Genomic DNA, 25,991 nt, shown 5'->3' on the forward strand with positions numbered 1-25,991 from the left:
TTGAATGCTGCTCATTTTAGCTAGCACTGTTAGCCACTAACTTTGGGACCACCGCTATTCACTACCACATACAATCTCAGCATATAGACATCTTTTTAAGCGTCTTGAATCAGCAGAGTTGAACTTGATTTCAGAACGTCGAGCTGACATCGGTGAACAGTCACGTCAGCCGTTACGTGCTGATGCGTTGCCAGGATTTTTTTTCTAAATATAAGTATACCAAGGCATCGTTGTCCCTATGGTATTTGAGAAGGTTAAGGTTTATTTTGAAGTTGGCCTTCCCACCATGTTAGCATGAATACTTGTTGCTGTGGTTACCATGTGTACCGTGAATAAATGAGTATCTGAGACAGAAAAAAACAGATTGGTTTGAACTGAGGTATTAGAATTACTCATGGACTCATTTCACCCCAATATACATTTCATAGCAGACATACATAACACACATGCACACACTTAAGTATTTCTGCCTGGCTGCAACTTTATTTTGCACACATTAGATGAAAATCTCTCAATGGCTGTCCTTCGCCACAGTTGAAGATTTAGTTCAAGACAAGATGTCTTTGATTTCATAGCCAATCTTGTCACGATGTTTTTAATGTTTGCCGCATCGCTCTCAGACACATTTTTCCTGTCCTTGTTCACATACACGCACAAAGAAGATCCGGTCTTTGCTCATTTTATATTCGAAAAAGGGGTTTTATGTAGCACAAATACAGTATGCAAGCCAGTGTTTGGCTTCCATGGCAACAAAACTAAACAAGAGTTTCGCTTCAGAAAGCATAAATTTAAATTATTCTGACTCCTTCATCAGAGGGAAACTTAAATTCTCCACTCTGTGCAGAGACTTCTGCAGAGGGCAAAAAATGAGGTAAAATTTATTTTTTTGATTTGATTGATTTTTTTTTTTTTAAGACCACCTGTTGATATTTGGGAGGTGGTGAACAATCAGCATATGTGCACAAACGAATGATGTAACTGCTGCGTCAAGATCGCCGGATAAATCCTTTGCCTCCAAAAGACATCCCAGCAACATGTATCGAGAAATCCCGAGCGCGCGAGCCCCTTCTGACGAAAAGACATCAGCGCATCATGTGTCTACAAATCCCGAGCGCGCGAGCCCGGCATCCCTCTGACGAAATCCATAAACTACATGGCGGCCGGGATTAGGTGTGGACTGTTCCTGCCGCGGTAAATGATTTTATCTGTCGGAACAGGATGAGATTTAAGAAACACACAATCTACACCGACCCAATTACGCTTACATAAGCAAAAGGGGATTACGTTATTTTGTGCGGGAGCTTGTTTGGGAACTTGCATACTAATTTTTAATATCTGGCGCTTAGTGGCTATAATGTGGGTAAATCCTCAAAAAGCAGGTTAGTGGGAGAGCCCTCCGCGCCAGCTCGCAGATTTGAGGAAGGGCCCTCACGTCGGCCGTTGTGCGGCTTGTTTGCTGCATGTCGTATGAAAAAAGGAAATAAATGATCGTCAAGGGGTATTTTGATATGTGCGAGGGATAGTCAAGGTGATCATCATCTGATATTTCGCGGCAATTTTCATTTTCAGTAAATGGTAACCAAAATTTGGCATCATAATAAAGTAAATGACTCAAACTGTCTTCAAGCATTTGTTTATCAGACAACATTTTCACGTTTACATTACTTGAATTATTTTATTTTATATGTGGTACATTTTTAATAAATTGTTCAAAATGTAAATAATATTGTTTTTGTGGTTTATGAATTAAGTGGCGAAATCCACTGGGTTTTTTTTCTTCCAAACTCAAGGTACTGTCATTTTGTTACTGGCTGTCACCTAAAAATGACATCTCAGTTGCACAGGGGCTCAGAAAAAAAAAACAAAAACCAATCACCACTCAACTGTTTTCTGAGTTAGGTCTTGTGACAAGCTTCGCAAACTGCTCTGGGATTGCTTTTTAATTGAGCTCTGAACACCTGTGATGTCATTTTCGGGCGAACGCAAGAATCAAAATGGCCACCCAGTGAGATGTACACAAAACAGATGGATTTTGCTGCTTTATTCATATTCCAAAACCAAAATATTATTCAAAATACTGTGTTTACATTAGTGGGATCAATTAGTACATATTGTCTAGAAATCTTATTGTCAAGAAATAAATAATTCACTGAAGTTATTACAATTTTAAAATGGATTTATCTTCGGCCATTAGATTTTTTCTTCAAACAAAAAGGCTGATGCTGATATTTGTCTTCCCAGGAGCCAGATGAATTTATATTCACTGTTGCATCCACTTTATCTGAGGAAGACAGTAAAGTGAATGGCATCCCACCTAAACAAATGAAACGTGTTTAGAAAGGACTGAGAGCCATGTCCAGTGCAGTGGTCATGTGACTTTTGGCTCAATGGAGCTACCCAACTACGATATTGGGGCCCATCATGTGTCTTTCCTAGTATTCTTAGCTGTTAGCTGATGAAGAAGGCTGATGGCGTTGCATCTATAGATACACGTGTGAAAGGGAAAAGTAGCCAAGGTTCATACACTCGTCATCTGAAAAAAACGAGTCGTGCCAGGTCAGGGTCAGGGGTCAGCCTTTTTTTTCTCTTTTTCGTTTGCATCTTCTCCTTCCATTTGTTCGCCTTAATGCGTGTTTTTGTTGTGCGTGTATGCGTTTGTGGGTGCGTTTAGGTTGGTGTGCGTGCTTACGTGTGTGTTGTTGTGGGCCAGCAGCAGATCTATGTTATTGATTGACTCCCGTGGCTGCTGGGCTGCCCACTGAAGGAGGGGGCAGAACTCTAATGAATTCCTGCACCTCATGCCCCCTGCACCGATCCCTACACCTCCTTCTTAATTAACTTTGTGTGTGTTTGTGTGTGCGCGCACACATTTTATATGTATCTCGTCTCCTTCCTCCACAGATCAACACCCCCGCTCTTTTTTATTCTCCCTTGCCATCTTTTTTCAACCCCCTCCTTCTCCTATCCAAAACTCCTCTTGAGCAGTATTCATGTAACTTGAGCTCCTCTTTTCTGCCAACGGATGTATACAAGAGGCACCCGTCACAATATTATGTACCCGCGATTAGATTAATTTAATAATTCAGCAGTGCCTTGATGGAACTGACATAACTTCCATCCATCCATCCATCCATTTTGTAGAGCCACTTATCCTCACAAGATTCGCACAACTGCTAGTGCCTATCCCAGCTGACTTTGGGCAGTAGGCGGGGGACACTCTCAACTAGTTGCAAACCGATTGCAGGGCACACAGAGACAAACAATCATTCACACATCCAATCACACCTAAGGACAATTTCGTAGGTCTAGCACAGCTGCCGTGTTTTTGGAGTGTGGGAGGAAGCCGGAGTACCTGGAGGGAACGCACGTGGGCTCGGGGGATATTTGAACACAAACGGTGAAGCAAAACATGTACACAGATATTTTCTCAAGCCTCACATGGATATACTGTATTATGCTTTATGAAAACATGTTCTTTGTCACTGATTCAGAAGTATATGAAGAATAACTTTTTTTTGTCTACATGATTGTATTTTACTGCCCTCCGGTGGCAAGGTTGGGCACATTAGAAGAAGCAGGGTAACACAATGGATTGTAGCATTAAATGCTGTTAAAAAAAGTTGAACTCTTTATATTTTTTGTTATTATTATTACTAGAATGCTATTTCGTTGTGATGTTCTTTTTTTAGACCACAATACAATTACTTATATAACTACTCAAATACTTAGTATTACTCAGTATTACAATACTTAGTATTGTCCATCTTTTAAAAAAATAGACACAATAATAATGTAGTTCATCACAAATTTGAAACTACATTTTCCATTTGCTGATTTGTGTTAATGTTAGTCACAAATGTCTATCTGTTCACGAACATCCCCACTAGTGCTCGACAGTCATTCATCTACACGAGTGATGAAAATGACAAGTGTGTGTGAGAGAGTGGTCAACATTGACCCAGAGCGCTGCGTGAAGAGGCTGCGGAGCCATCAGTATTCCAGACATGGTGGCAAAGTCCTGTGGCTGTCACCTTGACTTCCCCTGTGCAAGACAAGGCTGCACAGCAAACGTACATTACAGTTCATCGTTGTCGTTCAAGTGGACTCAAACCTTGATTTGTGCCCTGGTTTTTCTTCATCACATCTGTTTTCGTTCCTCTCTGTTTGATAAAAGTGACGGGACTGTTCTCTTGAGCTGTGTGTCAGTGGCGCCTTGAGATACAAGTTGTTTGTAAATGCTTGTAAATCAAAATGATCAGATCATCTTTTTTATGGAAATGAATGGAAACTTTTTGGTGTTATTTTGCTTTTTAAATATGATATTCGTAAAGAAAATGCTTGCTAATAGCTTACCAAAGCATTCTCGTTCAAGTGAGTTGGGGGGGGGGGGGGGGGGGGGGGGCAGAAGTTGCCAACGGACCGGCTGTTGGCCAACAGACCAAGAATTACAATTTTTAGCATGAAAAAAATGGCGGACAGACAATTATGGAAGGGGGCGGGGCACTGACAACTGTCGGACCAGCAAAAAAAAATGTAAGTTACCCACTTCTGGGTATTATTTGTTTTTAAATAGGAAATAGCACTCTGTAATAGTGCTCTTTCTGAAAGCCCACAGTAATAACTTCATTTCATCAAAAGGAATAGAATTAAAAAGTTTTCGTCACGCTTTGCCCATGGTGGTGTTTAACCCCTTGGCCAGCTGGGGACAGTATAAGCCAGACAAACTGATATGCTTTGCCTTAACGTCTGTACAGTTTAGACAAGGGGTCACCAATGCATTGGCCACACGCACCAGGTGGCCCCCAAGGAACACATGATTAGTTCTAAAAATATCTCACCAGTGATGGGACAGACATGTGATATTCTATTGTTGCATATACTGAGACTCAACCTATTCATTTGTGTCCACTGTTGCGTCCCTATTGTCTCAGCAACACAACAAACACACCCAAACACATGGAACATCATTAGAAAGAACAGGACCACTATCTATGTACACTTGGACTTACAGTAGAAGGGTAGCTCCTATGCGTCAAAAGATAAAGACCAAAAACAATAGTCCACTTGTATAGGCAAAAATGAAAAGGCTGGGTTTGGGTTTCTTTGTTTCCTAATTATTATTAGAAGTCATTGACATGATCAGCAGGAAATTTCAGGAAATGTGTTTTTTCAGAAGTGTGTAACAATATAGTCGTACTTTGCATTAACTAGTAGCTGACACCCGGTATAGAATTTTCAGTTCGTCTCACCTCTTTGCAGAGGATAAATAATATATTCTGCCGCGACCAACTGTATTAATTTGTGTCCATGTAGTGGACGTTTGTCTATACATTTTGACTCTTTTTGAGCTATTCTGCTAAGTTCAAGTGTGCACACGGGAGGACACTATGGTCTTTCCAAGGATGCCTCCTGTGTTTGGCTGGGATGCAATTCACTTTGCTCTCTCCCTGAGACAGAATGGACACACCATTGGACACAATCAATCAAACTAGATCTCAGGAGGATATGTCTATAGAAGATAAGCTTGTCAATGTGGTAGCTGTTGGCATGTCCGAACATCCAAACTAGTTTGCAAAGTTTATATGATCAAATTTGTTGGAGTCAGCAACTTGTCATCAGCTGAAGGTCAATTAGGATGCTACAAAAGTGAACGCGTGTGTGACAAGCGTCTATGCGCAAATGTTGGCTGTCATCAACTGTTGTAGCGCTCCCGAAGAACCTCCAGCACCGTAACGAATTTTGACAGCTTTGTTACACACCCAAGCTCCCCGCGTACACTCCAGTCTTTGAATTCCGCCTTAACTTTGGCACTCTGGCGCACGGACTCGAGTTGAATGAAATGTAACACTTGTCTGCATGTAAACGACGGCTTTTCTGGCGGCTTTAAAGGAATTGCTTTAATACACCGTTTCTAGTGTTCTCTGTCAAATTGATATCACTGCTAGGTGAGGAAGGCCTTACAGCGTGACGGTGTTTTCAAGCAGCTTGTTTTTGTGCGCCATCCTTTTTATCCACTCGGCAAGCGAGTCACAAATCCAGAGTGGCGGAGTCTCCTGCCTACACAGGCGTATCATCTCTGGAGTAAAGTTATGGCAACGCTGTGTGAGGCATTGACTAGCGCTTTGCCAGTGCTTAAGGAATGAAGTCCACATTTCTAGATGTGTCTTTTTAATGATACACAATATAATGACGTGCTGAGCTGAAGGACATAATATATATATATATATATATATATATATATATATATATATATATATATATATATATATATATATATATATATATATATATATATATATATATATATATATATAAATATAGAGAGACCCTTGTCCTCTTTCTAATGTATTGTAATTCAGATTTTGAATTGCAAACACATTTTCGAGAGGGAAAATAGTCAAATTTTGATTGTATTTTCAAAATCGTTCAGCCCTAATTTGAGTATTGGCAGCAAAAGGGAATAAAAGAGCCGCTCACGTCTTTTCTAACTTCCTGTCCACTCAGACGCAGATGTGAACGAGCCCAACAGCTCAGACAGCCGCGGCGAACGCCTGGACTTCTTTCTCAAACAGGAAGAGGCTCTCGCATCCGAGCCGGGCTTCCTGGGTCCCAACGAATCAGAGGAGGCGGGAAGCGGAGCGGGAGGAGGCGGAGCCAGAGGCGGTAGCGGCGGGATGATGTCGTCGGTAGCCAACTTGAAGGCGGCGCTGATGAGTAAGAACAGCCTTCTGTCACTGCGGGCTGAGATGATGGCTGATGATAACCCCTTGCTCTATGAGTACCTTCCCAAAGGAGGACACTCCTTGACCTGTAAGTCCTTGTATACACACACGCACACACTTGTTCCTAGATCCCCACCTATTTATTTGTGTCCACTATAATGGACAATTTTGGTATTTGGGTCTCTAATCACCAAGAAATACAATGATTTCCAATCAGAATTTCTTAGTCCGGCCATTAATCGGTTAAAGCTGGAATTCTAAGAATATACAGTAGTGGAAATTCTGACTTTTAAAGTTTTGTTGACAGTAGTTACCGCCATCCATCCATTTTCTCGGCGCCCTCTAGAGTCTAGAGCACTTTGGTACCTAATGTCATCAATGACTTAGCTAAGTTAATACCTGAGGTGCTTTAATATATTATACATAGTGTAATCAATTACTTCAGTACTCTAACTTCAGTACCTTAAGTCAGTGATGACTTTAGATATTCGATTACTTTAGTACACCAGCCATTTTTAGACCCTCCTTTAGCCCAACATTACTTGGGTTTGAATGTCCAGACTCAAATCATAAAAATACATCTTTGGGTCTGAATGAGTTAAAAAGGGAGAGTTCTGACTTCAATGTCTCAATTCTCACTCTATTCTCAGAACTGTCACTTTAACCCTTAAATGTCTGGACTGAGACATTCTGATAAAAAACAAACAAGAAAAAATCCTTACAATTTAAAGTCAGACTTTTTAATTGACTAAATAATGGATAAAATAATTAATTATTCAAATAATTGTTGTACCCTTGTACGAAACAAAGCACGCATGTATTTTTCCCTAACCCAAGTTCAATACAGGGTTGTCTTTGAAAAAAAAAAAAGGCATACAAATACGGCATGCTCCAATGTGTTTACCTTGTCAATTACTGTATGTGGACGCTTCGCAAGGTGCGCACCTTCTGTAATATGTGTGTGTGTGTGTGTGTGTGTGTGTGTGTGTGTGTGTGTGTGTGTGTGTGTGTGTGTGTGTGTCCACTGGACTGCATGAGGTTGTCAATGGTGATGTGTCAGCGATGACTCAGCGCCAGAACATTTTGTTGGGTTAGCTTGTGCTGTTGTGAGAAGATTTGTTTGTTGTTTATGAAAGGTCCTTTGAGCGCATATTACTGCAGCTGTTTTTCACTTTTATCATTCAAATAACTGTAAATGTATGGAAACCATCATGTGCAAGCGAAAAACAGATTCATTTGTTGTGTTTTCAGCCTCTATGCTTTCTTCTCAACTTATTAGCTAACACTTGATGTTCCGCTATGTGGTATTGGTAGATCCCAGAATCTCATCATTGTCATCAATAATTTCAATAACTGACAATGAAACATTCTAATTAACCACATTAACAAGTTTTTTTTCACACTTTCCATTTCCTGCGTTTGAGTGTGCACATTTGTGTGCGTGTTGCGTGTGATATAGTGTTGCGCGTTTTTGTGTGTTTGCGTTTCTTTGCTTTTACTGGCTATGTAATTGGATCTTTTGTCCCGATCCGAGCCTGCCTTTGAACACCGCAGAGAAGCAAAGAAAAAAAGAGGAGCAACTCGGGGCCCGGTCATGCCCCTCACCTACAATATGAAAGAAAGATGGCCAATGAATAGACATGCGCACGCATGCATGCACTCGCTCATGTCACACATGCGAGAGTGAAGTGTGTGAGATGTTGATGTTTCTGTTGGGTATATGAATAAGAAATTCAGGGAATGTTAAACATTTGCTTTGTACATGAAAGAAAGCGCACTGAAAGGTTTCAGAGAGAAATGTTTGTGAAGATTTCCTTACAGAATCCACTTTACTGTTTGCCAGTCATCATGTTTTGTGTGAAATAGGCCTAGAAAACAAGTACATTCATTTATAATGACTTATTGATATATTCGAGATCCAGAGTTTGAATCCAGGCTAGGGAAACCACAGGCCCAGTTGGTAAATTGAACACTTAAAACTAGTCACGTTACTAGTTGCTACTCATAGTACATATTAGGGCTGCACGATTATAGAGTCTGAAGAACATCTGACGGAATGTCTACCCCGGCGGATGAAAAAGACACTTCCGACATTCTCAATCCGTCGTTGTTTTAGCATTCCCGTCATTCAAAATTGACATCTGTCGGACCGGCGGCCAGTGCTGACGGACCGCCCACTTCTGGTCAAAATGGATATCAGCAGAGGTGAGCAGTCAGTCAGGACTGACTGATGGTCCATCACTCACATCATCCGTTTCGCTAACAAAGGACGAGAAAACTAAAAAAACAAGAACTAAGCATTGAGGGAAAGTGGGGTTTCTTCCGCCATTGAATTTGTGACACACCAACAGGTGGGTGGTCTGTTGGTAACTGAAGGAATGTACGTTGGTCCTTCTCTGACAGATGCAGACAGATGACAAACCAGCAAAAATTTGGAAAATGCAAACCCTAGTCTTTTTTCCTCTAAACACCAAAGCAAAGTCCAATTGGCTCTGTTCAGGTTTGTGGATTGTCCTCAACAGACCTTGGGGATGTTGTTGGTGGATTCTTCTGGAATAAACCTACACAAAAGAGGTCACGCAAACGGTCAACAAGCTCCACTCCCTCCCTGTATTGGTCCCTGTGTTTTTATGGGGGCATAAAATAAACTGCACCTCAGATTACTGGCTGGACAAGCCATTCTACTTTCACACATTGCTACTCCCTTTGCACAAGCTCTTGCTTTTGTGCATCGTGTTTCTCCTTCACCCCCACTTCTCATCTTTCCTGCCCCCTACCCCGACTCCCTCCAACCGTCCACTTCTCCTTCACCCTTCCTTAACACTCATCCCTCATACTCACCCGCGTTCCCGCCCCTTTGCATCGGCCGCTTCCTCCTTATTTAGCTTGTTCTTGTCTGAGCATCAAAGTGGGTCTGTTTAAGATCCTGGGAAAGTATTGATCGTGGAGGTAAAGAAAGGTGACCCCAATCCAAAGGAGGCCTCTGAACATTTCAGTTAGACCTCGAGTTTTCCCCTCACTCCTGCGTATGATCCCTTGCCATTACTCAACTGCAGTAGGAATGCTTCCATTTTCCCTTCAAATCCATAGATTGTTCAGTCCTAATGGAGCAGGTCAGCTTGGACGGAACTTGGTGTATGACGGCGCCTTGTTGTTAAAATGTGCCTTTGAAATGCATCCATTTTCTGTCTCCTGAAGGGGTCAGATGTAACATGCATCCAGGCATGGGCGACATCAAAACGACAGCGTGTTTGTCAGTCAGCCTCCTCAATCCAATTAGGATCAATGGGATTTGACCCCCTTTCCCCTTCGGGTGTCAGACGATCGATGGAAGACAATGGATTTTGCACAACCGTCCTCAGTGCACCTGTCCACTTTGCCACTGTGAACCATGTGTGCAAAACATCCTCTAAACAACAAGGATTGGTGACGCTCTTCTTACAGTACCTTTCAATTAGAAAGAACAATCGGCGTCACCGCAATATCCAACCAGAGGAAAGAAACAATCGTAAGACGTAGTTTTAGCCGTCACTCCATCCAGATTTCATACACTCGGCTGTTTGCGGAATTTATTTGAACGTATTGCTTGTGTTTGTTCAGAGCTGACTGAAAAATCTCTCCCGTCACTCTTTCAAGTCATTTCTGATGAAAAAACACAAACCTGAAAGCCTGTCACCCATGCTATTATTTGTTGAGTGGGTAGGTGATGGAGAAAGCTGCACAAAACACACACACGTTTCCCCCCACACACACAGTCCCCCCCACACACACTCAACTGTAGACATTGCAGCAATGTCATTTTATATTCAATGCAAAAGTAAATTTCACTATAGAAAATTATTATATTGACATTTTTGGGGGGCGGGGAAAAACAAATCATCTAAATTCATTTATGTTTTGCAATTTCTTCACTGTCAATTTGAAACAATATGCTGTTTTTTAAAAGAACTAATTGAATTTTTTTGTATCCATTTTACTGATTAATTTCGGTGTCCGTTTTGCTGATTAATCGACAAATTGATCGGTAACCAGTCATATGTTTGTTTACATTTGTCAACATTCATTTTCTCTGCTTCCTCTATCCCGTCGGGGAGTCCATACTCACAAGTACACACGCATTCACAATCAAAAAAGTGTTCAACTCTACGTTTTTACATCGGGGTGTGCGTCTGGTGCACACTCAACTTTATTTTCTTTTATTGAGTCTTAAACTACATATATAAAAAGTGCGCTTATTTGAACCGTCATATCACTAAAACCTATCATCTGTTTGAAATGATCAGTTTGTCAATTATTTGCACAATTTCATGAACATTTACCATCCCCATCAGGAACTTGATGGGACTGGCGACCAGCACCAGAAACCCATTTTGAGTCTGCTCCAACGCCAGAAGAGATTGTATGTTTATACAACCAAACATGGTCTTCTAAGTACATCATATTAGACTTATTTCATACATTGAGCTTTTAATTAGGAGACTATTTATCAGATCACTTGGAACTCAACCTTTGTTGAGACAAAGTACCTTAACATGAGAAAAACGTCGCCAGTATACACAAAAACAAAACAAAAAATGTGACAGTGACCTCCTCCCTCATTATTTGGACCTCCTGATGTCACCAGAGGTGGAAAGCAGAATGGGAGTTGAGCATCCGTGTGTGTTCTCACTAAGTGGGAGTGGCGGGTGCGCTAGTTCAACATTCCAGGAATCCGTCCACGGTCAAGCCTCAGCGTTGTGCAATTCTGTGATGAATAGTTCTCCCACTGCATAGCTTTGTTGGCCACACTGGCACAATACTGGTGCACGCTCACAAGACACACAACTAGGCCTGTCACCATAACAAAATTTTCTGTTTTTGGAAATGGTTTTGTAAAAACAGGTATTGCGATGTTAGTGCAATATTTTGAATCGCAAAATTTGAATTCTAAAGGCTTCACAATAAGAGATATTGGTGTTTGCATGAGTGCATTCACACTGTCCACAGTGGAACCTTTTTGGGGAAATCAAAAAATGAGGCGTGGCTTCACCCCAATACAATTTTCTCTCAGGAAAACAAATACTGTATGTATGACATCCACTGGGTCTCTCTCGTTATTCCCCTACATAATTCAGGCTTAAAAATACTCATAAGAAAAAAAAAAAACTTTAAATATCTGTAATTACATATTTTGTACTGCACAACTGCGCATAGACTGATGTGTTTGCGTTGGATGCGAATATGTAAAAGCAATTTCGAGTGAGCTCTGAGCTCACGATGCACCTGCATTGGGGAAGATAAAGAAGACTCGCTACGCTAGTCTCTGTGTCACTAATTCTGGTACTCGAAACTTCTATATCGGGCTGCTTGCCAGTCTCGTTGAAGCGTACCTCCGGAGCTCGGAAAGAAAAATATATATGATTCATCGGGGACAAATGGCATCTCGTTGTATTTTGGTTACATTGGTTTTATTAAAGCAAGCTATTAAAGTATTATTAAAGTACTCACGGAAATTTTCGTTGGAGATGCCATGGCATTAGCCATATTTGCTCCTTCTTGGCTCCTGGGAGCAGAGTCGTGGCATAGTCGTTGATAGGCAAGTCTGGATCGCTCTGGGCTTTTTCCCCAAAAGCCACAGACCGAACGTGGAAAGACGAGAAAAGACACAGCTTGCATGCTAAAGTAGCCTAGCTAGCACATCTGACACCATAATAATGGCTTGCATCACTAACAATGCACAGCCGTATAAAGATGACTAAAATAAAGGCATACAACGCATCGCATGGATGTCACTATAACACTGCATTGACTTGCTTCATGTGTAAATTCATTTGCTTTTAATTTGAAAAGAAAAATCTACTATTCCTTTCACAACATGAAATGCATTAAATTCTAATTTCTCATACTACTGAAAGCCTGCTAAAATTTCACATGCCCCCGAAGTGCCTTACCGCCCCCCACTTTGAGAAACACTACATTAATATAAATGTCACATGAAACATAAATGAGCAAGCTAATGAAAGATCTGTTAAGTTTTTTTTTTCTTTTTTTGGTTTTTGTGTCTGAACTTGTTGGTAAACACCCTCCCTGGCCAATGTCCTTTTGCCCTGCGCGCACAGAAAGTCTTCAATCGAGCTGCAGGATGGCACCTCTCCAAAACAATCTCCCTCCACGCTATCGAGGATCCTCAAGCCCTCTCCTTATATGCATTTTACTCACTCACAAAGCACACAAACTCATATACACACACACCAGCGCGCACACACAGCATCCTGTGTGCATGCATGTGGGTGGAAGGAGAAGGAGAGCAGAGGAGCAAATGGAAAAGAGAGCGAAGAGAAGCCCTAACCCTTTCCCCTCGGCTGGTGGAAAGTGAAACTTCAGAGTTTTTCTTCCTCCCCCTCTTCGCGGTGTTTGATAGTGCAGCACTGGCAGCCACTTTGTGCCCCCCCACCCCCCCCACCCCTCCTGCCCACTCTCTCCGGTTCTGTTCTGGTGGCCAGCTGCTAGCAGAGTGTGCAGTTGTACGTGAGTGGGTGGGTGAGACTCGTTTCCTGTGCTCCTCAGGGCTCCGCTCCAACAACTACTGCAGCACGCTCCGGCCAGGGGCCACAGGGGCCACTATTCATAACAAACACGGGGCTGGCTCCTCTCCTCCTCCTCCTTCTACTATTCTTCCTCCTCATCTACCAACACCGTTACCGCCGTCATCATCATCAACTTCATCGTCATACCGCCCCTCATCCCCGCCCACTCTCCCGCTCCCCGCCGAGCCTCGGTCCCTGGAGGCCCCCGGAGTGCGGGCGGGGACGCGGCGCCGGCACTCAGACACCTTGGACATGGAAGTGGAAGAGGCCCCCGAGGGCTTGGCGTCCTCCGCCCTGCCTGAGGTAAGTGCAACGGGTTTGGCTCGACTCCAGAGGTGGAGGCTGCTCTCCCGGTTTCCGTCCGGGAGGCGGCCTCACTCCGTTTTGCAAACTCCCTGAGGGGGCTGAGTGGCGATGGAGGGTGTAAAAGCAAGCGGTGTCCAAACTATGGCCCGGGGGTCGTTTGTAACCCGCCGTCCATTTTCTAGCAGCTCCCAGCATGTATTAAAAATAGGTGCTGGTGTAAATATGGGAGAGGGGTTGTGACACCCACAACCCTTGTGGGCGAGACGCACCTTACAACGACAACTAGGGGTGCCCTGATGCAATGTGGATATCAGACAGTCAGATATCACCCCACCCCGAAAAACAAAACAAAACAAAAATAAAAAACACCACAGGATTATATCGTCAACATGCAAAATCTCCGGTCGTAGCGCTCATATCCTCCTGAAAACCTCTTCATTTGTGTCCACTATCGTGGGCAATTTTATTTTGCTGTATGGCTTTTAACTCATTGAAGCTACCCTACTAAGTCCTAGCATGCTCAGTAGAGGGCATCCTGGTCTCTCCAATGATGTCTTTAGTTTGGATTTGAAGCAATTAATTTAGCTGTCTCGCTGAGACACAACAATGGACACAAACGAACTGGAGGATATCCAAGTACAGTAGTCCATTCCACTTTCTACACTCCTGCTCATTTACCCAGTCGTTTCTGGGTCTAGCATGCAGGTTTTGATTTTGAATATTGCATTTTCTAATAGCTTTATTTTGCTTCTCAAGCTTAAATATCGTCAAAGAATATGTTCCTTATTTAGCCATTTTCAGCATTAATAAGTGAATAGTTTGTCATTTATTTTGCTAATTTCGCTCATTGTTTCTCACGTACGATTAATATGTTTACCAACAGGGCTCACATAAATATGAATTACTTCCATCTACATTCTGCAGTTTGTCAAAGTCTGTTTTTGTGAATTCAGTTCAATCAAAAAAGCTATGATCCTCATATATAAGATTGCTTGAAAATTATAATTATTTTTTTACCAAGGAATCTTGCTTTTTTTCTTAACATTGACATTTTCTCAACGCCTTGACGTTTCTATGAGGATGAAGATAAATTGTCAGCTGTTAATTTCGGATGCTCAAACCCGCTTTGTTTCAGATCGATACCAGTACAAGAACTCAACTTCTGTAGTAGCACTGATACCAGTACTTATACCACTAGTACTTTTGATGCACAGAATTTTCCCGCAATATAATGCCACGATGAGTGTTGATACATTGAAATGAGGCCAAGTTTCGGCCCGATATCCATACTTGATATCAGGAGTCACTCATCCTTACTGTTCATTGATTGACTTTTTGGTTTGGGCATTTTTAATATTGTCAGACAGTGTAAAAATCGCCCTTGCATCCTTCTAATTTTCTGTACGCTGCTCTTGAAGGAAGAAGGTTGGACACCCCTGGTATGAGGTGACCTGTTATGTGGTTGGCAGTGGGCGACACTCAGTCTCCTCAGTGTTTTATTCTGTGTGCAATCTGACACATTTCCGGCTTCAAAAATACTCTTTCTTTTCCATTCTAGATATTCTAGATTGTTTTACACATGTATCTTTTCTTCCACGTCATTCATTCATTCATTCATATATATATATATATATATATATATATATATATATATATATATATATATATATATATATATATATATATATATACATATATATATATATATATACATATATATATATATATATACATATACATATATATATATATATATATATATATATATATATATATATATATATATATATATATATATATATATATATATATATATATACACACACACACACCAGGCTCAAGGGTTAGTGTTAATATAGCTTATAGTTGTCACTTCCGAGATGACACATGTGGACGCAATGTGCGCTTCAGGATGTCAGATAGCGGCTGAAGTGGAATCGATACTTGGAGACAATGAGAGGTTTGCTCTTGCAGAGCAAGAAATTATTTGTTCTTTTCAGCATGTGTATGTGTGGGCGTGTGTGAGCACGTCTGTGTGGCCGAGTGTGAGAGTGTTTTTTTTTTTTTTTTTACGTGCCAGTCTGTGCGTGTGGGTAAGTAAGCCTTCATGAGGAACATTTGATTTCAAAAGGACTTGCCTTTCAATAAGCGGCCCTGTCTCTGCAGTTGAGTCTGTGTAGCCAAGTGTTTGCGAGTCCCCACTTGGTCGTCTTTCTTCAAGACAGAGGGAAGGTAGAGGAAATGGGTGTGGGTGGAGTAGTGGACAAAGGTAGATGGAAATGGGATGTAGTCTAGTCTTGTAGTTTGTCAGAAGGGATGGGGGGGGGGGGTTATCGGGGCTATTGTTCTTGTAGATCAAGTGGTTATCTTCACAAAGTTTTGTATTCATAGCTTGTGTTGTGGCTGGATCAGACTACACGATTTTTGCCTCGCTTTTGTCCTGATTTGATATCCAAAACAAAAATTCCAGACTGGGACCAACATATTCTACCGAGTTCCAGCCTATTCATTCGTGTCCACTGTTGTATCAGTTTTGTCTCTGCAAGGCAGGGAAGTGATTTACATCCCACCCAGAAACATTAGACATCATTGAAAAGGCCAGAATGTCCTCTACTGTGCACATTAGGACTTAGTAATCTCAGATGAGTCAAAAGATATAGTTCAAAAACAAATGTCCACTGCAGTGGACACAAATGATCAAGATAAATCTTGGAGATATTCTGTCAGGAATGACTGAATCTAGTGTGTGTGTAATCCAAGCTAAATGAAAAATCTGTTTGTTTGCTACCACCACTTTCCTGTCACTATGAATGAGTGCTTCTCAATTATATTTTGCAAAGCCCTCCGTAGAAAAGAGAAATCCTGTCACACACACCCCACTCACCGCACCAATTTTAGATCCAATTATTATGTATAAAAATTGTAAAAGTATACTTAAAACAAAGGAAAAAAGCAATATAAATTGGATTTTAATCTTTCAATTTTCACCAATATAAGCTAGCCAACTAAGTTCTAGTGTGCTCAGTAGAGGACATCCTGGCCTTCCCAGTGATATTTTATGTGTTTGGGTGGAATGCAGTTCACGCGCAGCCTCGCTGAGACAAAATGGACACAAATCAACAGGCTGAGTCTGTTTTTGAGTGCATTTTTTGAATCAGACTCAAAATTGGGGACAAAACGTGCGATCATCCCTATTAATCAACATCCCTATTAATGTTAGTAAAAAAAATTAACTACACACAAACTATAACCAACATTTTTTATTGGGTGAGCCACTGCCACCTACTGTAGTGGATGTACAATTACACTTTATTCTTGCGTGGCAGAAAAAACAACAAACAAAAACACGTTGCCCTTTTCCCATGTACTTAGATGACGACCAATAAGATTGTATCTTGCAACGGCACTTCTCTTGATCGCCGTTGTCAATATTATTGTTGTTGACACCGTGGCAACGGTTACATCCAGTAGCTATGGCGTTTTTTCCGGCCCCATGACTGCTTGATTTGACAAGAAAAGCCCAAAGCTGCAGTAGAGCAAATTTGTCCAGTAGCCTGATCCAGGTCTTATTTTCACAGCTCATCTCACCTGCCTGCTCACTTGTTCGACAACCTCATACACATTTATTACACTTTTGTGGAATAACATGATGTTCTGTGCTTCCAGGATGGTGACAAAGACAAGCTGATGGAATACAGCACAGGTGAGGACTTGATTACCCAAATCATCATGTACTCCTGAGACTTAGCCTTTTCGTTTGTGTCCACTACTTTTGTTTTTAGTCTATGTCTTTTGACTCATTGGAGCTACCCAACTAAGTCTTAGTGTCGTCAGAAGAGGACATCCTGGCCTTCCGAATGATGTCTCATGTACTTGGGTGGGATGCAATTAACGTTACTGTCTTGCTTGGACAAATTAGACCCAACAGCGGACACATATGAATACGCTCAGTCTCAGGAGGATGTTGTGATGTTGTGTGCAGTTTTTTCAATCCTTCTCTATGTTGTTCAGGCTTGAAAGCGGACCAGCTTTCTACTGCGAGGGATCAGATGGCCAAAGCGACGTTCGCTGGTTCTCTGAGTGTGCCTACGTCAGCGTTCATGACTTCCAGCGAGATGGACGGTCTTGCGGAGCTGGTCAAAGAGACTAAATCAGAGATTCTGCCAGAAAGCGAGGCCTGGACCTCGCAGGGGTTTGCTTGCTCCCTGTGCAAACGTCTGTTCAGCAGCCTGGAGTACCTCAGGGAGCACGAATACCGCCACACTTTGTCCCTAATGGCTCTGTCCCTGGACTGGCCCAGCATGGCCGGTCCGTTCAGCCGGCCCGGCCAATCCCAGTTTCTCCACTACCCCCAGTCTCTCTATCGGGCCACGGTGGCCGAGCCCACCCCGGCACGCTACCTCTGTTCGCAGTGTCCGGCCAGCTTCACTCTCAAGTCCAACGCGGACCGCCATGAGAAGACCATTCATTTTAAGAAAAAGCTCATGCAATGCGTGTACTGCCAGAAGCATTTCAGGGACCGCACGGACCTGCACAGGCACCTGTCCTCTGTGCACTCCAAAGAGCGGGGCCACGTCTGCCCGACGTGCGCTAAGTCTTTCAGTACCCAGAAGAACCTTGCCACCCACATTAAAGTCTGCTGCCAGATGGGCTCTGTGCCAGGGGGCGCGCTCGGCGGTGGCACCAGCATGTCTCAGGATGGCGATCAAGTCCCGCTCTGGAGACTTTCCGAAGAAATGCAAGTTGAAATTAGTAACCGTAGCATGTTGGATGTAGAGAACTGAGAGAGTCTAGAGGATGCAATCTGATATTCAAAACCAGCAGTTCACCTCACATGTGCATTTATGCCAATCATGTGATGAGGAGGCCACCTCATAAATTATTCCTTTTTTGTTTGAAATATCCTCCTGAGAGTCAGCCTGTTCTTTTGTGTTCACTGCAGTGCCCATTTTGTCTCCGCAAAATTCATTGCATCCCACCCACACACTGAAATGATTTGAAATGCCAGGATGTCCTCTACTGAGCACACTAGTACCTAGTAGGATGGCTTCAATGTGTCAAAAACACATTGACCAAAAACAAATGTCCACTACAGTGGACACAAATGAATAACAGATCACACATCCAATCACAACATGGGGCAATAAGTCTGTCAAAGTGTTCATGGCGTATCATCAAAATATTCTTCTTAGGCCCAGCCTGTTCATTTGTGTCCCTTGTTGTGTCAATTTTGTCTCAGAAAGACAAAGGGGTTTATTGCCTCCCACCCAAACACATAAGACATGGTTGGAAAGAGCTGTATGTCCTCTACTGAGCACACGGGGGCTTAGAAGATGGCTTCAATGCTTCAAAGGATATAGACCAAAAACAAATGTCAACCACAGTGGACACGAATGCATAGGTTATGTCTCAGGAAGATATGATATTGGTAAAATACACATTTTTGCCATTGTTTAACAAGCTTTGCCATGCCCAAATCTGGCAGAGATGCATCAGTAAAAACATCACTATTGTAGTTACATTGTGAAAAAAAGGAAGTGATGCTACAGTAAACATTCCTATTACAATAATATCAAGAGTCATTTCAATATAAATAAAAAGGTGTAATGTTGCCCCTCAAAACATTCATACAACACATTATTTCCATGTCCTTTCAATAGTCAACTAAATATAACATTCGTGTCAATCACTGATTTTGCATCAATATCGTACAATCAAGTCAATCAGATCTACATGAAGGGACTTTAAGACACATCTCGTCAAATTATTGTTTGTTACTTGAAGTCATCACCAATATTTACGTTGTGACGCCATCCAGTAACTTTTCATTCCTTTCATATCAATCGTGTCATCGCCTTCACCTCAATTTGCGAGGAAGCACAACGCAGTATAATTCAATTCTGCCAGAATTTGCTGCGGCGCTACACCCGAAGCAACACCGCCACCTGCAGGACATTTCCTGCCCTGCAACATTTACTCTTTTCACATCGAACGAGTTTGAAAATCAAAGATGCTTTCAAACTACCTCTACGAAAATGCCGCGTTCTCCTCCTGGTGCAGGATTAGCAGACCTTTGTCTTACATAATGCCCCGAGCTCGTCCTCGTCACGCGGTGCAGATGGAAAGGCTGTTCTGGGCAGGACAAAGCAAGTGAAAAACAATGGGCCGGTGGCACTCGGCTGGGGGTTGGGTGGTGTCGTTTTCTCTGCGTGCCACATCTGGAAGTCTTGGCCACTGAGAGAAGCGAGAGATAGCCGGTAATTGGTCCCTCATGACTATGGCCCTCCATAACCCTTGAACCGGAAACAAAAGAGAAGATATTGCTAGGCTCAGGACGAAAAGAAAGAAACTAGGGAAAAGAAATACGAGCAGCAGGTTGTTGTATCCAGCATGAGTCCCACACTTTTTTTTTTTTTTTGCCAAAGATTTCCTCCTCAGTTTACAGGCAAGCTTTTACTTTGCAGCTATCAAACAAAATCTCGGGTGGCCGCACGTGGCAGAACGCGACTGAACTGTTCAACATTTGTGCGTCTTTTGCACGTAATTTTCATAAATGCTCGACTGTCACACGCTAGCTTCAGATTATTTACATTTTATGAAGTAAAATATAAAACCACGAGCTCCTTTGCAACCAAACTTCAAGGAGAATCACTGGCACAAAGACAGACAAAGATGAACGTTTATATAGTTTGACTATAAAGGTGCTGGTAGACTCAATGGACAAACGCAAAACTTGTTGAAACGATAAAATGGTGGTAGTCTATATATCACTTAGACCATCAATATAATAATCAATAATCTCCTCACACCGACGAGGTGGTATCTGTGTCATCCTCAAGCTCGGCTCCTCTACCAGACCTGGGAGTTTGAGGGTCCTGCGTAGTATCTTTGATGTGCCTAGGACATCTATCACACGTATCACTTCTACCCTCTTCTGCTCTTTGTCCACAACCACAATGTCTGGTCGGTTAGCCAGGACCTGTTTGTCGGTCCACAGCACCTTGGCCCTGTTGTTCTCAGCCACCCTCTGTGGTATGGCTCATCGGGATTTAGGTACTTCAATTCCATACTGGTTGCAGATGTTCCTGCATACCATCCCAGCCACTTGGTTGCGTCTCTCCTCCTTACACAGTTTGCATCTTGGGTCTGATCTACTCTGGTAGATTCTGGCCTCTACGGCTCTTGTGCTTCTGGCCTGTTCTTGTGCTGTCATGATTAGTTCCTCTGTGCTGTCTGTCAGTCCTGCATTATCCAGCCACTGCTAGGATTTCTTCATATCAGCCACTTCCTCTTACCATGGCTTGACGTAGGTCCATGGCTTGTAGGGGTTTCCTCCTCTCATATATATATATATATATATATATATATAATATATATATATATATATATATATATATATCAAATCGCCCTTCCAAATGGGTTGCAGCAGTTTTGCCATTGCAGTAAGTTGAGTTATGTATGAAAGGGTCAATCGCCTGGCGTGCGGTGGTGATTTCCAGACCATATTTTCCTGATTGTCCAGTTCAGTCGCGTTAATCTTTCGAACTCTCTGTGTGGCAGGCCTGACTAAGCTTTAATCTTGCGCACCCGTGGTGACGTGTTTCCCTAGAATTCTGCCTAATTATGCTTCCATGTTCGCCTTAGAAGATGCGCAGGAGCTGATAGCCCCCCCCCCCCCAATGCCAAATCCTTTCAGACACCAAAATCCCATTTCTCAGGTAGCACACACTGTCCTTGACGGCAACTGCAGCAAATGAACCCTTAAGACAAGTCAGCAGCTCATCAGGATCATTTGGGAATTTCTTTGCAAGAATTGTGTGTATTCAGATATGTATGTGTTTTTTAAAGATGCTGTATGATAATGTTCTTTTCTAAAATAAAGCTGTCTTTGAAATCCTATTTGAAAGGCGCAATGAATGTTTTATAAAACGTGGAAACATATTGTGGTATTTGCTGCTTTTACTCCGTTGTCGTTCACATGAACAGCTATGCAACAAAACTAACAATATTGGGCTCTTTGTGCTCTTGCATATTTTTTTTGTGTATGTTTTTCTTTCTCCCCCTCACCCCCCCACCCATCCTCCTTGCTTGCTTTACTCAGAGCAGAAGTGCTTATGACAAAGGAGGTAATCATTTGCCGTTGTTTCAGTGTGCTTTTTGGTCAATCCTCTCCAGCCCTCAGCTTTCATGTTCATACGCATTCATCTTTCTCCTCAAGATTTGGCCCGTGACATAATCCTAGACTTTGACCTGACCTTTACCTTCAATGTGAATTTAGTGCAAACACAAGTGTTTTTCCTTTACCTGAGTCTCCCTTTTTTCGTGTGTGTTTGGTGTCCTCACCGCCAAGCCTGAGTGCTAGCAGAGACCTTCTAGAGCTTTGAAAGCAAGACTGAATGTAGTGCCGGCATTGATACCATTTGTTTTCTTTTGATGCTTCAATATAGCAAAGAAACTGTTGCCAGGGCAACTGTAGCTTCAACTGTGTTCGGGGTGGTCATGGGGTTTAATGATACATTTCTTTGTCCAACAAAACACCCTGCTAATTAAGTCCAACAAGTGAAAATTGACTGCTTTATTCCAAAGTGATGTATTTGAGCCTAATCTCTTTTTTCCCTTTCTTTACCCCCCCCCCCCCCCCCCCCCCCCCAACCCAACCCCCTGCCCTCTGTCCCTACAGTGAATGACTTCACAGTGATCCGTAAAAAGTTCAAGTGCCCCTACTGCAGTTTCTCGGCCATGCACCAGTGCATCCTCAAAAGGCACATGCGCTCCCACACTGGCGAGAGGCCCTACCCGTGTGAAATCTGTGGCAAGAAGTTCACCAGGAGGGAGCACATGAAGAGGCACACGCTGGTGAGTGGCCGTCACACCATTTCGAGGACAAAATGAGTGGGACTCAAGTTCAACTCCAACTGGCTCCGGCCTTCCTGCGTGGAGTTTGCATGTTCTCCCCGAGCCCGCGTGGTTTCTGTCCGGGCACTCCGAGTTCCTCCCACACTCCAAAAACATGCATGGCAGGTGTATTGGACATACTAAATTGTCCTTAGGTGTGATTGGGTGTGTGAATGGTTGTTTGTCCCAGTGTGCCCTGCAATTGGCTGGCAATCATCTCAGGGGGTCTCAAGTAGGACTCCTGGTATTGCCTTTTAAAAGCTTTCTTTTTCTTCAAAGTTGTAGTCTCGTCACCTGCCTCTCGACTGGGCCTTCTGTTTCTTACTCATTTAACTTATTTGTGAGTGAAATTTTCAAGTGACTGAAGCAAATCAACGAGAAAGCAAACGTTTTTTTCATAATGAAATAGACTCGAAGAATACATAAAACGGAAATACCGCAGTTCATTATTCGGGTGCGGCCCATGCGGCCCGATACTAGTTGATCCACGGACCAGTGCCGGGCCGCGCACCGGCGGTTGGGGACCACTGCTCTACCGAGTCAAAAAATAATGACCCTTTAAAGACAAATGTCCACTACAGTGGACACAAATGAATAGGCTCCTTCTAAGGACAAAAGTGGAAATTTCAGGAGATTTTGCCTGTAGACTGAAATAATCCGATCAATATTGGATCAGGATACTTTGAATCCAAGATGTACTTACTTTGTCTGATTTCTGATGTGTTTCTAACTTGCAGGTGCACAGCAAAGACAAGAAATACGTGTGCAAAGTGTGCAGCCGCGTGTTCATGTCAGCGGCCAGCGTGGGAATCAAACACGGCTCGCGGCGCCACGGCGTCTGCGTGGACTGCTCCGGGCGAGGCATGGCGGCGCTGCTGGATCACAACGGCGAAGCGGGCGGAGACATCTCTCCGGAGGAGGAGCTCTACCCGGGCGAGCGTTTCCACGACGACCAGGCCGAGTGCGATGGCGACGGCGAGGAGGAGATGATGGCGGAAGGCGACTGCGAGACTACCGGCGAAGGCGAGGACGACGCGGGCGCCCGGGGGGCGGGGACTCGGCGGGCGCTGGACAATGAGAAGGAGGAGAGCGACTCGTCGGGCGAGCCGCCCAACGGGAGCGAGAGGGACTTTGCGTGGATCTCCTAGAAGCCCGCCGCCTCCCTTTTGAAACGCCGCAATCCACGGGAAGATCTTTCGGAGGCTCTTCCGGGAATCTCTTGACCCCGCGGTCAAATGGCGGCCGGGCCTCGCTTTGGGACGCAAACGTGGCGACGACAATTTGGAAAAGTACGAAAGAGGACGTTGCTGACGAAACGTCGTTTCCCGCTTACCTCTTTTTACCTCTGGTGCAGTTTTGCTCTTTCGGTCGCTGAGATCAGGGCCCGGGACGTTTTGGGCGCCGGACATTTTTGCCATCACAATCACCGTGTAAACCAGAAACGGCCGTCTGCGGCGAAGGACGCGGTCCGCGGCCGTGTCCCGCTCAACCTTTTTTTCCTCCGAGTGTATCGCGATGCTCCACGAGTCCCACTGCCACAGACTTGCACTTTAACCGCGCTGACCGAGCCGGCGCTTTACAATTTGCGATTGGACCCAAACCACTCGGCGACCGCACCTACCTTTAAAGCTCGACGTCCTCCTGACTGTTATCGGCGCATCGGAATCAGCGATCCTTTGTTGTCTTTTATCGCCTTTGCCCTCCGAAATCAAGCGAGGGGATTTCCTTTGACTGTCACTTTGTTTGCTACGCTCGCGTTGAGCCGTCACGCATGTACATAGAATCCGGTGGCCCGGAAATGGATGACAGCTGCCTTGCTTCGTTTTTGCAATTATTTGCCTCAGTACTCCCAAGATTGAGAATATGCAGACTTTTTCTCGTTTTTTTTTTTCTTCCAACGCTTGATCTTTTTTGCGGGTGAGGTCAAAGGCCCGGCCTGCGTTCAACATCTGACAAAAGGAGGCTGAAAAAGTGCGCTTGAAATTGCAAGTTTTGTTCTTGTTGGCTATTTATTGGATGTGTGAGTGCGTCCCTTTTCCTTCATGCTGGCGTGCGTGTCGTGAGGATGCTTGCAAAGTCTTTATTGCTTTCTTGATATTATTGTCATGTTTTTCAAGTGCGTTATTGACAATTGGACTGAGTCAGATGACAAGTCTTATGATTATCACGACTGTGATTCCTGTGTTTGATGTTATTCTTCTTATTGTTATTATTATTAGGGATGTTCGATATCACTTTTTTTTCAACGATACCAGTACATCAATACTGATACCGATTACCAATATTACTATTTTATACACAAAATCACCCCTCCCCCCAAAAAAGACATAATTTTCAAGAAAAAAATGTATCCTCCTGAGACCGAGCCTAGTTATTTGTGTCCATTATAGTGGACTTAGTTTTTTTGGTCTACAGCTTTGGACTCATTGAATCTACCCACCTAAGTGTCCTCAAAAGTGGACATCCTGCTCAAAAGTGGACATACTGATCTTTCCGATGATGTCTCATTTGTTTTGATGGGTTGGAATTAACGTTTCTGTCTGGCTGAGACAATTTATACACACCAGCGGACACAAATAGGCCGGGTCCCCGGAGGATCCTTCTGACAGCCAGCTAATGAATATGTGTCACTGTAGTGGACATTTGTTTTTGGCCACTATGTTTTGAAGTGACCATACAAAGTCCTAGTGTCCTCAGTCGGAGACATTCTGGCTTTTCAAATCATGTCTCATAGTTGGGTTTGATTTAAATAACTTTGTTTTCTTGCTTAGAGAAATTGAACATACTAGTAGATACAAATGAATAGACCTGCTCCAGGAGGACATATTCCAATACCCCCTCAAGAGAATATAGCATTTTTTTTCTTACAATTTTGTCAAATTAATGGCAGTTTTCTTTTCCTCAAATTATAATTTTTCCTTTGTGATTGTAAAACTGCTCTAAGAGAACAGCAGACACCAGTATAGATTGCCATCGTGAGTACCTTGAAATAAGACCAGGTATTAGCCCGATGCTGATATTTGGTAAGGCTACTCGTCCATCCTTTATTATTATTATTATTATTATTATTATTATTATTATTATTATTATTATTATTATTATTATTATTATTAAGTGCTGGATGCGAACCTTTGTTTTGTTTTAATTTGGGGATGCTTTTCAAATTGTACAATTAAAAAAAAAAAATCGCTTTTATACTTGCCTTGTTGTGGACAGCAAGCCATGGGGCTTTTCTCAATCTTTTTATTGTGCCAGTTGACATTTTTTGACGTATTTTCTTTTTTTCTATATGGGGGGGGGGGGGGGGGGGGGCACTGTTAACCGTCTTTGATAATGGATTGAGACATATATTCTGCACAAGCTTTTTGCATCGCTAACGTACACTAATTGATGAATACCGAACCAAAAACAATCGAGTACCTTTGTATACAGAAGTGCTTTTGTCGCATAGTTTGTGTGTGCAGGTGCTTTTGGCTATATTTGCTGTGCATTAGTTCTTCTT

The 25,991-nt window shown here is 42.9% G+C and overlaps 1 protein-coding gene across 3 annotated transcripts in view; it reads left to right on the forward strand.

Moving 5' to 3' along the window:
• Window positions 1–25,776, forward strand: part of zbtb46 (zinc finger and BTB domain containing 46) — an 87,776-nt gene extending 62,000 nt beyond the window's left edge. For 2 of the 3 annotated variants that reach the window (XM_088401536.1, XM_088401526.1), the window contains exons 4-7: window positions 6,505–6,810; window positions 13,269–13,591; window positions 17,261–17,297; window positions 17,606–21,493. In XM_088401536.1, coding sequence (XP_088257662.1) covers window positions 6,505–6,810; window positions 13,269–13,591; window positions 17,261–17,297; window positions 17,606–18,378 — 1,439 coding nt within the window. In that variant the 3' untranslated portion in view covers window positions 18,379–21,493. Of the gene's footprint in view, window positions 1–6,504; window positions 6,811–13,268; window positions 13,592–17,260; window positions 17,298–17,605; window positions 21,494–22,274; window positions 22,451–23,226 lie in introns of those variants that run through there. The other variant, XM_088401545.1, reaches the window with a different exon arrangement.
• The last annotated feature ends 215 nt before the right edge of the window (window positions 25,777–25,991 follow it).

The sequence above is a fragment of the Hippichthys cyanospilos genome, chromosome 2 (genome assembly GCF_059441005.1).
Source record: "Hippichthys cyanospilos isolate Australia breed blue-spotted pipefish chromosome 2, RoL_Hcya_1.0, whole genome shotgun sequence".
NCBI classification, from domain to species: Eukaryota; Metazoa; Chordata; class Actinopteri; order Syngnathiformes; family Syngnathidae; genus Hippichthys; species Hippichthys cyanospilos.